At 41.4% G+C, this 13,416-nt stretch overlaps 1 protein-coding gene across 1 annotated transcript; it reads left to right on the top strand.

Annotated features, from left to right (window-relative positions):
- Nucleotides 1-1,240: 1,240 nt before the first annotated feature.
- Nucleotides 1,241-3,315, top strand: LOC142176027 (uncharacterized). Its single transcript, XM_075243063.1, has 4 exons — nucleotides 1,241-1,796; nucleotides 1,883-1,930; nucleotides 2,513-3,005; nucleotides 3,249-3,315. The coding sequence occupies exons 1-4, from the start codon at nucleotides 1,241-1,243 to the stop codon at nucleotides 3,313-3,315; spliced, it is 1,164 nt and encodes a 387-aa protein (XP_075099164.1).
- The last annotated feature ends 10,101 nt before the right edge of the window (nucleotides 3,316-13,416 follow it).

The raw sequence follows: 13,416 nt of genomic DNA, 5'->3' as shown, positions 1-13,416 counted from the left end.
ATTATTTGAGTTATACAACGTCCAACGTGCTTTACTTGCAAATTTTTGGATTCAACTACCTATTTGTTAATGGACTAATTCATAAGTATAAGTTTGGTCGGGACCCACCATTGTGGACCGAGAGGGGTGCCTAATACCTTCCCCTCAAGGTTATTTCGAGCCCTTACCCTAATCTCTGGTAATGCAAACTAGTCCATGAGTTAATTACTCTAGGTGCCCTAACGCACCTTAATTCGTTAGGTGGCGACTCTTCAAATACCCAATTCCCAAAAGGAAATGAGTTATTACCCCAATGAATGTCAAAACCCAGACTTTCTCCGTTGAGGAAAAAAGGGGGCGCAGCAGCTACCTATTGGAGAAAACCCCCCAACAAATGACATCAAAGCAACAATGAACTAGCAATCAGAAAATTCCATCTACCAAAACAAAGTGCTAAACAACATCGACAACACCATAAAGAACGTAGCCCATACACAAAACAAAATGATGAGCAAAGTAGAAACAATTAAGAAAAAGGTGGAGCAGACATCATCTCACCATGCTGGACTAATGAAAGCCTTGGAACTAAGGTTGACAAATTTACAATATGAGATTTGTCCGCCAAGAACTTCACTTTTCCAATTCTTCCAACAACAACAAAAGGAGACGATTTCTATCAGAGAACAAATTCAACTCTTTAGAAATTACCACTTTGAGACACAAAAGACCCCAGTTTTCCCCTCAAAACCTACCTTCTTCCCTATGTTGCCACAAACATATTCCCCACCTAAATTGGACTACACTTTTTTCTGCTTTTCCAATTGCCTCACAAAATCCTATTTGTTTCACCCAACCCTTAAAAGAAGAACAAGATTTTGATATTGAAAAAATGGTTTGGGAAAGGAAAGATGCTCCTGCGGCACAAAAACAATCCAAGAAAAGGCGAGATCATGGTGAAAGTTTAAAAGGGTCCAACCCCAAAAATCTGATGATTTCTGACCAGAAGGATCCTGACCTCTATGTCTCCCAACCAAGAAACGTATAAGAAGAAGATACCCCATGGTCAAAATCTCTAAATTCATCAGAAGATGAAACAATGGAAGATAGCTCTCGATCAAGCAATGAATCCACAACAAACTCTTCCGAAGATGACGATCCCCCAATATTTGTCAACCAAACAAGAGACCTAGAAATATCTGTAGTAGATGAGGAACAAGAAGGCATGACAGATGAACCACTCCTAGAAAGAAGATATGAGCCCATGGCATCAAAACCAGTTGGAACTGGTTCCCACACTTTCACATTAGATAATGTCAAGCTTTCAAAATGGCCTCAAAGGATCCAAGACTTCTATACTTGGATTGTGACCAAAAATTTGGTGGAACGAGAAAAGTATATCATCCTGTCAGAACTCACTTCACGGTTCTCAGGAATTCTCAGAGATTGGTGGAACTCACTTAGAATTCAAGACAAAAACACTTTTCTTACATCCCAAGATTTTTCCTTCAACATCAAAATCCTACATGAAGTTTTATGTGGAGATACCGGCCAAAGAGAGGAAAATACGCGAAGACAACTCTTCGAGATGAATTGTGTGTCATTCAACAGAAATGACATTGAGAAGCATTTTCAAAAAAGGGCAAAGATAAACTTCGAGATCAGTGGATACATCAATCTAAAGCAAGCCTTTGTCTCTTCCCTTCCAAAGTTGTTGGCTAGCCGAACCATGACCATCATTGAAGAAAAGTTTCAGTCCATAACAATCCCACAAGTTGGCTACATCAGGCAAGCTATTTTCGTTGCATTGGATGAAATTTGTATAAAGCGCTCTGCCATAAAACAAATTATCCAACATAATCCAACGCTTGACAAAGCATGTCATAAATTTGATCTGATTCACCAGATCAGGATGTTCCTGCCACACATCTAGGCGACGGAGAGGATTCAGGAGGTTCAGATGGCTAGGAATTCCAGATGGGAAATCAAGGTCCAGGAGGTGCATAAAATATTTCAGATGAAGGAGGCCAAGAAATTTCACAAAAAGAATAGATTCTTTATTTTCCACAAGATTGGACATTTCGCAAGAAATTGTCCCCAATCGAGGAAATCTGTCATACACTTGCAAGAAATTGAAGATTACACTGGCATACATCTCAGAGAGGAGGATGACCTTGAATCCATGTTCTCTATGGACGATGAACCCACTAAAGAAACATTATCCACTCTTGATATATACATAGATCAATGTGATGACCACTATCAAATTTCAAAACAAGCCACTTATTCCTAGGAAGAGATCAATGCTATCACATTCATCCCTCAAGTGGAACTCAAGGTTTATTTATCTAAATGGGATAAACCAACCAGAGTCATTGCTTTCATTGACACTGGAGATGCTTGTTCACTCATGAATCCTACTGTTCTCCCTGAAGATCAATGGGGCCGCACTTTAAGGATTTCAACACTACATCAAATTGAATCTTGACTACCACCATCATCACAAAGCACCCGGTAACAATTGAGTTCTTTTCAGGATTTAAGTACAGAACCAAGCTGATAAGGTCCAATCCACTAGGGAAATATCTTATTGTTGGATTTGACATTTTCAGACAACTAAAAGATCAACCCCAGATCAAGGCTAACGGGATAACCTTCAAGAATCAGTTCAAACCTTATTTTGAGATTCCAAGGTTATTCCAAATCACCAACGACAAACAAATGAAAGAGATTGAACAAAATCTCACTGAGCATTCATGTGATGAATTCCACAAAGATTTTACGAAGAACGGGAAAAGCCCGTTATGGAAGAACAAAGAGTTTCTTATCAAGCTCCCTTTTAAGAAGAATGAAAACATCAATCCAATAAAAGCAAGTCATTCAGGCATGAATCCAGATCATTTTCAGCTTGCAAAGAAGGAATTAGAAGAACTCTTGGAATTTGATCTAATAGAGCCATCAGATTCACAATGGGCATGCGAAGCATTTTATATCAACAAAAGATCTAAGCAGACAAGAGGAAAATTCAGGTTAGTCATTAACTACCAGCCACTTAACCACTTCTTCCAAAATGATCAATTCCCTATCCCAAATAGACTTACTATTTTCTCCCACTTAGCCAAGGCCAAATATTTTTCCACGTTTGATTTTAAATATGGATTTTGGCAATTGGGAATCCACCATGAAGATAGACCCAAAACGGGATATATCACAATTGGATTTTGGCTCTTTATGATCGGGAATGCAAAATCCTGTTTTGGGTCTTTCTTCAGGGTGGATTCCCAATTGCTAAAATCTGGATTTAAGATCAAACATGGAAAAATATTTGGCCTTGGGTAAATGGTAGAAAATAGTGAGTTTATTTGGGATAGGGAATTTATTGCCTTGGTGGAAATGGTTAAATGGCTGGTAGTTAATGACTAACCTGAGTTTTTGTGACAACCCAGCTGGTCGTCTTAAGAATTAATGCCCCGATCCCCTATTATCTGCTTTCTCCGTGTTTATTCCTATTATTTTGATTTGCCGTGATGTTCGGTTTTGAGTATCCGAGAGTTTTGGGACACTTAGTACCTAAATGAGAGCTTAAGTGTTGGAAATTTGACCTTAGTAAGAACAGTGTGAAGACGGACCCGGAATGGAATTCTGATGGTTCTGTTAGCTCCGTTGGGTGATTTCGGGCTTAAGGGCGTATTCGGATTGTGTTTTGGAGGTCCGTAGCTAATTTAGCCATGAAATACCGAAAGTCGAACTTTGAAGTTTTTGGTTCGATAGTGAAATTTGGATCCGAGGGTTGGAATGGAATTCCGTATGTTGGATAAGCTCCGTAGTGTTTGATGTGACATGTGTGCAAAAATTCAGGTCATTCGGACGAGGTTTGATAGACTTTTTGATCGAAAGCGTATTTTTAGAGTTTTGGAATTCTTAGGCTTGAATTCGTGGTTGTTTCGTCATTTCGATGTTGTTTTAGGTGTTTTAAGGATTGTTATATGTTTGTACAATGGTATTAGACTTGTTTGTGCTTTTGGTTGAGGTCCTGGGGGCCTCACGATGGTTTCAGAAGGTTGTCGGAAGAATTTGGAATTTGTTTGAGCAGCTTCAACTGTTGGTTTTCTCTCATAACCGCACCTGCTATTGGGTCCCGCAGGTGCGTAGCCGCAAAAGCAGCATCGCCATCGCAGAAGTGGAGGGAGAAGCCAGCAGGGACCGCAGAAGCGGTGCCGTATCTGCGTAAGGTTAACCGCAGGTGCAGAAGCTGGACTTTAAGTGAAATGTCGTAGATGCGACCATGTCCTCATAGAAGCGGGACTGAAGATGTGGTCCCAGGGCCATAGAAGCAGATTAACTGGGCAGAAACATATAAATACTTGCCTTCGAGAACTATTTTCACCTCTTTTCAAACGGGAAGAAGGCTTGGGGAGCACTTTCAAGAGAGATTTTTAGAGGATTTCATTGGGGGAAGGTCTTTGGTCCCTAAACTCATTATTGGAGTGATTTTATCATTATAAGCATGAAAAATTAAGGAAAATCAGTGGAAATTTGGGGGTTAGGGCTTGACTAATTAGAGACCTTTGAGTGATGATTTGAGGGGACATTTGAGGTCCGATTTTGGTACTTTTGGTATGACTTAACTCGCAGAGTGTGAGGATTCTAAAAATGTAAATTTTATCCGATTCCGAGACGTGGGCCCGAGGGGCATTTTGGTCATTTTATCTAATTTTGCATATTAGCTTAGAATTTCTTTGTAGAATCAGTTACTTGAAGTGTTATTTACATTATGCAACTGAATTGAATAGATTTGGGCCATTTGGAGTCGAGTACTCGTGGCAAGAACGTGGTCTCGGGTTGATTTTGAGCCGATTCGAGGTAAGTGACTTGCCTAACCTTGTGTGGGGGACCTTCCCCTTAGGATTTGGTAATATTGATAATTGAAATGCCTTGTATGTGAGGTGACAAGTGCGTACTTGTGCTAATTGTTGGAAATCTAGTTTTCATTAAGTAATTACTAGTATATTTCTTTTCCTGTTTCATTATTTGCACTATTAATCCTGTTGTAGCTTAGGAAAGCATGTCCAAGTGATTTAATTGCTTTATTTGCTCAAACTGCTTTACCTGAATTCTGTGCAGCATGCTAGGCTAGAATTACCTTTTTGCCTTAATATGAATTTTGACATTTCTGAATATTATCCTGTTGCTACTGTGTATTTACATTAGGACTACGGATGTGGTATTCCGGTAGCTCCCCCTTGTCTGTTTACATTTGGGACTATGGATGTGGGATTCTGGTAGATCCCCCAACATAATTATATGGATCTACGGGATTGCACCTGGTAGATTCCCCCAATATTGGGTATTTACTTTTGGGACTACGGAACGGGATTCCGGTAGATACCCGCGCACTATGAGTTGGACTACGGGATGGTATATCGGGAGATCTATTAGATATGTATATTTGGGGATACAGGATGGTATCCTAGGAGATCCCCGATTGTTGTGATTTGGTGCTGAACTGTATTTCTTTCTGTGTTTACTTTGCCTCTGTAATAGTTGTTGCTGTCCTTTATATTCTGTGCTACTTTTACTGTTGTACTTATTTATACTGTTCTATACTACATTGTTGAACTTTATATTTTATTTAACCTCAGTAGGGCCCTAATCTTCCTCGTTACTACCCAACTAAGGTTAGGCTTGACACTTATTGAGTATTGTTGTAGTGTACTCATGCCCTTTCTGCGCATGTTTTTCATGTGCAGATCCAGGTACTTTGACTCAAACTTACCATCCTTGAGACGAGGCGACCCTTCAGAGACTTCGAGGTATATCTGCCGTGTCCATAGACGGAGGAGTCTCTCTCCATTCTCCCTTGTAGTTACAACCCTTCTGTATTTACTTTGTTTTATACATTCTGTAGTTAGAGCACTATGTAGTATCCTTAGCTTGTGATTTCATGAGATTCCAGGTTTTGAGAAAAGTATTAGTTTTGAGAGTTGATATTGTGTATGCCGAGCGACACTATTAAATACTATTTTATTCTCTATTTCAATTTTTATTTGTTTTCTTCCTCAAATTGGTTTATTTTTCGCATTATTAGGCTTACCTAGTCGTAGGGACTAGGTGCCATAACGATGGTTCACGGAGGGCGAACCGGGGTCATGACAAGTTGGTATTAAAGCTCTAGGTTCATAAGAGTGATGAATCACACGCCGGTTTATTAGAGTCTCGCTGATCGGTATGGAGACGTCTGTACTTATTTACGAGAGGCTATGTAACTATTAGGAAAATTCCACTTCATTTGATTTCCTTGTCGTACGAGATTTTGATGTCACAATTCTAAACTTTTGCCTTCTATTCTCTTATAGATGGTAAGGGCACGCATTACCCGAGATAATCAGGCACCCGTGCCCCCTACTACAGCCGTCAGAGGCCGGGGCCGGGATAAAGGCCGAGGACGCGCACATGGTGCAGCCAGAGCACCTGTGCGAGCTGCTGCCGAGTTACCACAAGCAGTTCCAGCTAGAGTCCAGGCACCTCATACGCCTACTACTACTACTACTCCATCTCTCCAAGAGACTCTTGTGCATTTCATGAGCATGTACACCATTTTGGCTCAGGCAGGGTTGCTTCCCCTTGCTGCAGCCACATCTCAGGCCGGATGAGGAGCATAGACTCCGGCTGCCCGCAGTCCTGAGCAGCGAGTGCATGTTGATCAGGTCCTAGAGATTATTCCTGTACAGCTTGTAGTTCCAGGTCAGCTTGAGGATAGGGCAGCGACTTCCGAGGATGAGCAATGGAGGCTTGAGAAGTTCAAGAAGTATAGTCCTCCTGTATTCAGTGGGTTAGCCTCAGATGATGCCTTGGGATTTCTGGAGGAGTGTTACCGTATCCTCTATACTATGGGTATATCAGGATCAAGTGGGGTTTCTTTCACTACCTTCTAGCTTCGAGGAGCCGCCTATGAGTGGTAGTGTACCTATGAGTTAGACAATCCGGACGAGGTTGCTTCACTGACTTGGACCCAGTTTTCAGATATGTTCCGGAGAGAGTTCGTTCCTAAGAGCCTCAGGGATGCATGCCCCGACCTTGGTTTCTACTGTTTGCGAGAGGGTTCGCCGGTTTATTGAGGGGCTTATTCCCAGCATTAGGTCTAGCATGGCTCGTGAGTTGGAGATGGATATTTCTTATCAGCAGGTGGTGAGCATTTCTAGGAGGATTGAGGGTATGCATGCTAGGGAGAGAGAGGAGAATGAGGCCAAGAGGTCTTGAGAGTCAGGCCATTACTCTGGTGCCTGTGCCCCAACTACAGGTCATTATGGTAGGGGTTATATAAGTTATCCTGTTCATTCAACTCTTCCAGCAGCCAGTGGTATTCTAGCTCCTTCTAGGCTTCAAGAGCCTTATTATGCACCTCCGATTTCTAGCGCGCCTCCTGCGCGAGGGTGCTTTTAGAGGTCAGTCCAGCAGACCTGGCCTGGGCCAGTCACAATCGCCACATTCTCCCAGAGCTTGCTTTGAGTGTGGTGACATATGCCATATGGTGAGGGATTACCCCCGACTTGGGAGGGGTGCACCTCCACAGACTTCTCAGCCACAACGTGCCCCGCAGAGTTCTCAGACTATGGTTACAGCTCCAGATGCTACCCCACCTACTCAGCTAGCTAGAGGTGGAGGTTGGGGAGGTAGAGGTCACCCTAGAGGGGAAGGCCAGGCCAGATACTATGCCCTTCCTGCCTGTACCGAGGCTGTTGCCCCCGATTCTATCATCACAGGTATTATAGTAGTTTGTCACAAAGATGCATTGGTTCTATTCGATCCAAGCTCCACTTACTCTTATGTGTCTTCTTATTTTGCTCCGAATTTGGGTGTACCTCGGGATTCTTTAAGTTCCCCCATTTATGTATCTACTGCTGTAGGAGATTCTCTTGTTGTGGATTGCATTTATCGGTTGTGTTTGGTTTCTCTTAGTAGTTTTGAGACCAGAGCCGATTTATTGTTGCTCAGCATGGTAGATTTTGATATTATCTTAGGCATGGACTGGTTGTCGGCCATTATGCTATTCTTGATTGTCACGCCAAAACCGTGACGCTGGCTCGGCCAGGTGTACCGTGTGTTGAGTGGATGGGTATTTTAGATCACACTCCCTGTAGAGTCATTTCCTTCCTTAAGGCTCAGCGTATGGTTGAGAAGGGGTGTGAAGCGTATTTAGCTTATGTGAGAGATGTCAGTATTGGTACCACTTAAGTTGATTCAGTTCCAATAGTACGGGATTTTCCTGATGTGTTCCCAGTTGATCTTCCGGGCATGCCGCTTGATATAGATATTGATTTTGGCAATGATTTGTTGCCGGGCACTCAGCTCATTTCTATTCTTCCGTATCATATGGCTCCTCCTGAGTTGAAGGAATTGAAGGATCAGTTATAGGAATTGCTTGCTAAGGGTTTTATTAGGCCCAATGTATCACCTTGGGGTGCTCCTATTTTGTTTGTGAAGAAGAAGGATGGTTTTATGCGTATGTGCATTGATTATCGCCAGTTGAAAAAAGTTACAGTGAAGAATCGTTATCCTTTGCCTCGTATTGATCATCTTTTTGACCAGCTTCAGGGCGCACGAGTGTTTTGTAAGATTGACTTGCGCTCAGGTTACCATCAGTTGAAGATTCGGGAGCCAGATATCCCGAAGATTACTTTCAGGACTCAGTATGGTCATTATGAGTTCCTTGCTATGTCATTTGGGCTGACCAATGCCCCAGAAATCTCTATGCACTTTATGCATAGTGTGTTGTGGCCGTATCTTGACTCGTTCGTCATTGTCATTATTGATAATATTCTGGTGTATTCCCGGATTCGGGAAGATCATGAGCAACACTTGAGGACTGTGCTTTTGACTTTGAGAGAAAAGAAGTTATATGATAAATTCTCGAAATCTTAGTTTTGGTTGGATTCCATGGCATTCTTAGGCCACGTGGTATCGAGTGAGGGTATTCAGATGGATCCGAAGGAGCTAGGCGAGGCTAGATTATTGGGCACAGACTTGGTTCAGGATGCTTTGGAGAAGGTTAAGGTAATTCAAGATAGACTCCGTACAGCCTAGTCCAGACAAAAGAGCTATGCGCAGACTGGAGGGTTCGTGATGTTTCCTATATGGTCTGAGAGTGGGTTTTGGTTCGGGTTTCTCCTATAAAGGGAGTTATGAGATTTGGGAAGAAGGGGAAGTTGAGTTCGAGGTTTATTAGCCCTTTTGAGATATTAAGGCGTATTGGGGAGGTTGCTTATGAGCTTTCCTTACCTCTCAGCTTGGCAGGAGTTCATCAGGTATTTCATGTTTCAATGCTCTGAAAGTATCACGGTGATCCGTCGCACGTGTTGTATTTTAGTTCAGTCCAGTTGGACAAGGATCTATCCTATGTTGAGGAGCCAGTGGCAATATTGGACAGGTAGGTTAGAAAGCTAAGGTCAAAGAACATTGCATCAATGAAGGTTCGGTGGCGGGGTCAGCCGGTCGAGGAGTCAACTTGGGAGACCAAGCAGGATATGCACAACCGTTACCCTCATCTTCTCACTACTTCAAGTATGCCTTTATGCTCGTTTGTTTGAGAAACTTCAGCAATTGGTTTTCTATCATAACCTCACCTACGGTTGGGTCTCGTAGGTGCGTAGCCGCAGAAGCGGCATCACCATTGTAGAAGTGGAAAAGAGAGAAGCCAACAGGGACCGCAGAAGCGAGAGCTTCACCGCAGAAGCGCCCCTGCATCTGTGTAAGGTTAATCGCAGGTGCAGAAGCTTGGCTTTAAGTGAAATGTCACAGATGCAACCATGTCCTCGCAGATGCGGTCCCAGGGCTACGAAAGCGGATTTACTGAGCAAAAACATATAATACTTGCCTTCACGAATTTGAGCTATTTTCACCTCTTTTCAAACGGGAAGAAGGCTTGGGGAATATTTTCAAGAGAGATTTTTAGAGGAGTTCATTGGAGTAAAGTCTTTGGTCCCTAAACTCGTTATTGGAGCAATTTTTATCATTATAAGCATGAAAAATTAAGGAAAATCAGCGGTAATTTGAGGGTTAGGGCTTGACTAATTAGAGATCTTTGAGTGATGATTTGAGGGATCATTTGAGGTCCAATTTTGGTACTTTTGGTATGACTGAACTCGTGAGAGTGAGAGGATTCTGGAAATGTAAATTTTACCCGATTTCGAGACATCGACCCGAGGGGCATTTTTGTCATTTTACCTAATTTCGCATATTAACTTAGAATTTTTTTGTAGAATTCGTTACTTGAAGTATTATGTACATTATGCAATTGAATTGAATAGATTTGGGTCATTTGAAGTCGAGTACTCGTGGCAAGAACATGGTCTCGAGTTGATTTTGAGTCGGTTTGAGGTAAGTGGCTCGCCTAACCTTGTGTGTGGGACCTTCCCCTTAGGATTTGGTTTTATTGATAATTGAAATACCTTGTACGTGAGGTGATGAGTGTGTACTTGTGCTAATTATTGGAAATCCGATTTTCATTAAGTAATTACTAGTATGTTTCTTTTCCTTTTTTATTACTTGCACTATTAAGCTTGTTGTAGCTTAGGAAAACATGTCTAAGTGATTTAATTGCTTTATTTGCTCAAACCGCTTTACCTGAATTCTGTGCAGCATGCTAGGCTAGAATTACTTGTTTGCCTTAATATGAATTTTGACATATCTGAATATTGTCCTGTTGCTGCTGTGTATTTACATTGGGACTACGGATGTGGGATTCCAGTAGCTCCCACTTGTCTGTTTATTTGGGACTACGGATATGGGATTTCGGTAGATCCCCCTTGTCTATTTATTTGGGACTACAAGACTACACCCGATAGATTCTCCCAGTACTAGGTATTTACTTTTGGGACTACGGAACGGGATTTCGGTAGATTCCCGTGCACTATGAGTTGGACTACGAGATAGTATCCCGAGAGATCTATTAGATATGTATATTTGGAGCTATAGGACAGTAACCTGGGAGATCCCTGATTGTTGTGATTTGGTGCTGAACCGTCTTCCTTTCTATGTTTACTTTGCCTCTGTAATAGTTGTTGTTGTCCTTTATATCCTGTGCTACTTTTACTGCTGTACTTATTTATACTGTTCTGTACTACACTGTCAAACTTTATATTTTATTTAACCTAAGTAGGGCCCTGACCTTCCTCATCACTACCCAACCGAGATTATGCTTTGCACTTACTAAGTACCGCTGTGGTGTACTCATGCCCTTTCTGCGCATGTTTTTCATGTGCAAATCTAGGTACTTTGACTCAAACTTACCATCCTTGAGGCGAGGCGACTCTTTAGAGACTTTGAGGTATATCTGCCGCGTCCGTAGACCAAGGAGTCTCTCTCCATTCTCTCTTGTAGTTACAACCCTTCTGTATTTACTTTGTTTTAGACATTCTAGAGTTAGAGCACTATGTGGTATCCTTAGCTTGTGATTTCATGAGATTCCGGGTTTTGGGAAATGTATTAGTTTTGAGAGTTGATATTGTGTATGTCGAGCGACACTATTAAACACTGTTTCATTCACTATTTCGGTTTTTACTTGTTTTCTTCCACAAATTGGCTTATTTTCCGCATTATTAGGCTTACCTAGTCGTAGGGACCAGGTGCCATCAGGATGGTTCATGGAGGGCAAATCGAGGTCGTGACATTTTTCCTCTTGTCTGCTCCGATCTTTTGTTGACGTAAAATGCTTCGCATGCCCATTGTGAATCCGATGGCTCTATTAGATAAAATTCCAAGAGTTCTTTGCATTCCTTCTTTGCATGCTAAAGATGATTTGGATTCATTCCTGAATGACTAGCTTTTGTTGGATTAATGTTTTCATTCTTCTTTAAAGGGAGCTTGATAAAAAACTCTTCGTTCTTCCATAACGGGATTTTCCCTTTCTTCATAAAATCTTTGTAGGATGCACATGAATGATTAATGAGATTTTGTTTAATCTCCTTGTTTTGTTTGTCGTTGGTGATTTGGAATAACCATGGAATTTTAGAATAAGGTTTGAACTACTTCTTGAAGGTTATCCTGTTAGCCTTGATCTGGAGTTGATCTATTAGTTGTCTGAAAATGTCAAATCCAACTATAAGATCTTTCCCAGGTACATCGGACCCTATCAGCATGGTTTTGTACTGAAATCCTGGAAAGAACTCAATTGTTACTGGGTGCTTTGTGATGACAGTGGTAGTCAAGATTCCATTTGATGCAGTGTTGAAATCCTTAAAGTGTGACACCCATTGATCTTCAGGGAGAACAACATGATTCATGAGTGAACAAGCAGTTCCAATGTCAATGAAAGCAATAACTCTGGTTGGTTTATCCCATTTGGATGGATAAACCTTAAGTTCCACTTGAGGGATAACTGTGAGAGGATTGATCTCTTCCTAGGCTTTAGCGGCTGGTTTGGAAATTTGATAGTGGTCATCACTTTGATCTACGTATATATCAATAAAGAATAAAGTTGGTTCAGTGGGTTCATCGTCCATAGAGAACATGGATTCAAGTTCATCCTCCTCTCCGAGATGTATGCCAGTGTAATCTTAAATTTCTTGCAAGAGTTTGATAGATTTCCTCGATTGGGGACAATTTCTTGCGAAATGTCCAATCTTGTGGCAAATAAAACATCTATTCTTTTTGTGAAAATTTCCTGGCCTCTTTAGTCTGAAATATTTTGTGCGCCTCCTGGACCTTGATTTCCCATCTGGAATTCTTGGCCATCTGAACCTCCTGAATCCTCTCCATCGCCTAGATATATGGCAGGAACATCCTGATCATGTGATCAGATCAGATGTCATGACCCAAACCGATGGGCCGCGATGGGCACCCGGTACCTTACTCAACCGAGTACCAACATAACATATCTTTTCATGTCATACTATCATAGATAACTGAGCTAGAAGGCTGCTGTAAGTCTGGATAACTTTGTAATTCAGGAAATAATTATATTGTCATGCATATGCGTATGAATGCCATGTCGTGCATAGGTACATGTTTCATAACATTATCAGGTCTCTGAGGGCATCTCATTATATCATCTCGTCCACTGTGGGCAAAATCATCAACGTATACCAGCTGATCAGGTGGTGGTACGTATATAATGCCATAACTTTTTCCATATCACATATACATAAATATACATATTATACGTGTATATAATGCCATCTGGACATGGGTCAATGTGCATGTATAAATGCATGAAATGAATATGAAATATGTTAATAAAATCTCTCGGTATGTCATAAGACCATTATGCCTCTGATTAATATCATGAAAAAAACTTTACCAACTTACATATTTTTGAGACCCATGAACAGATGATAGAATAATATGACACATGGGAGAATAAGAATATACACATCTCTAGCATTTCTACGAATAGAGTAATTAAAAGTTGTGCATTTGCTCGTTTCGCTTGTGTCGTATAGA

This window comes from Nicotiana tabacum, chromosome 22 (assembly GCF_000715075.1).
Source record: "Nicotiana tabacum cultivar K326 chromosome 22, ASM71507v2, whole genome shotgun sequence".
NCBI classification, from domain to species: Eukaryota; Viridiplantae; Streptophyta; class Magnoliopsida; order Solanales; family Solanaceae; genus Nicotiana; species Nicotiana tabacum.
This window is presented reverse-complemented; position numbering and strand designations above follow the sequence as displayed.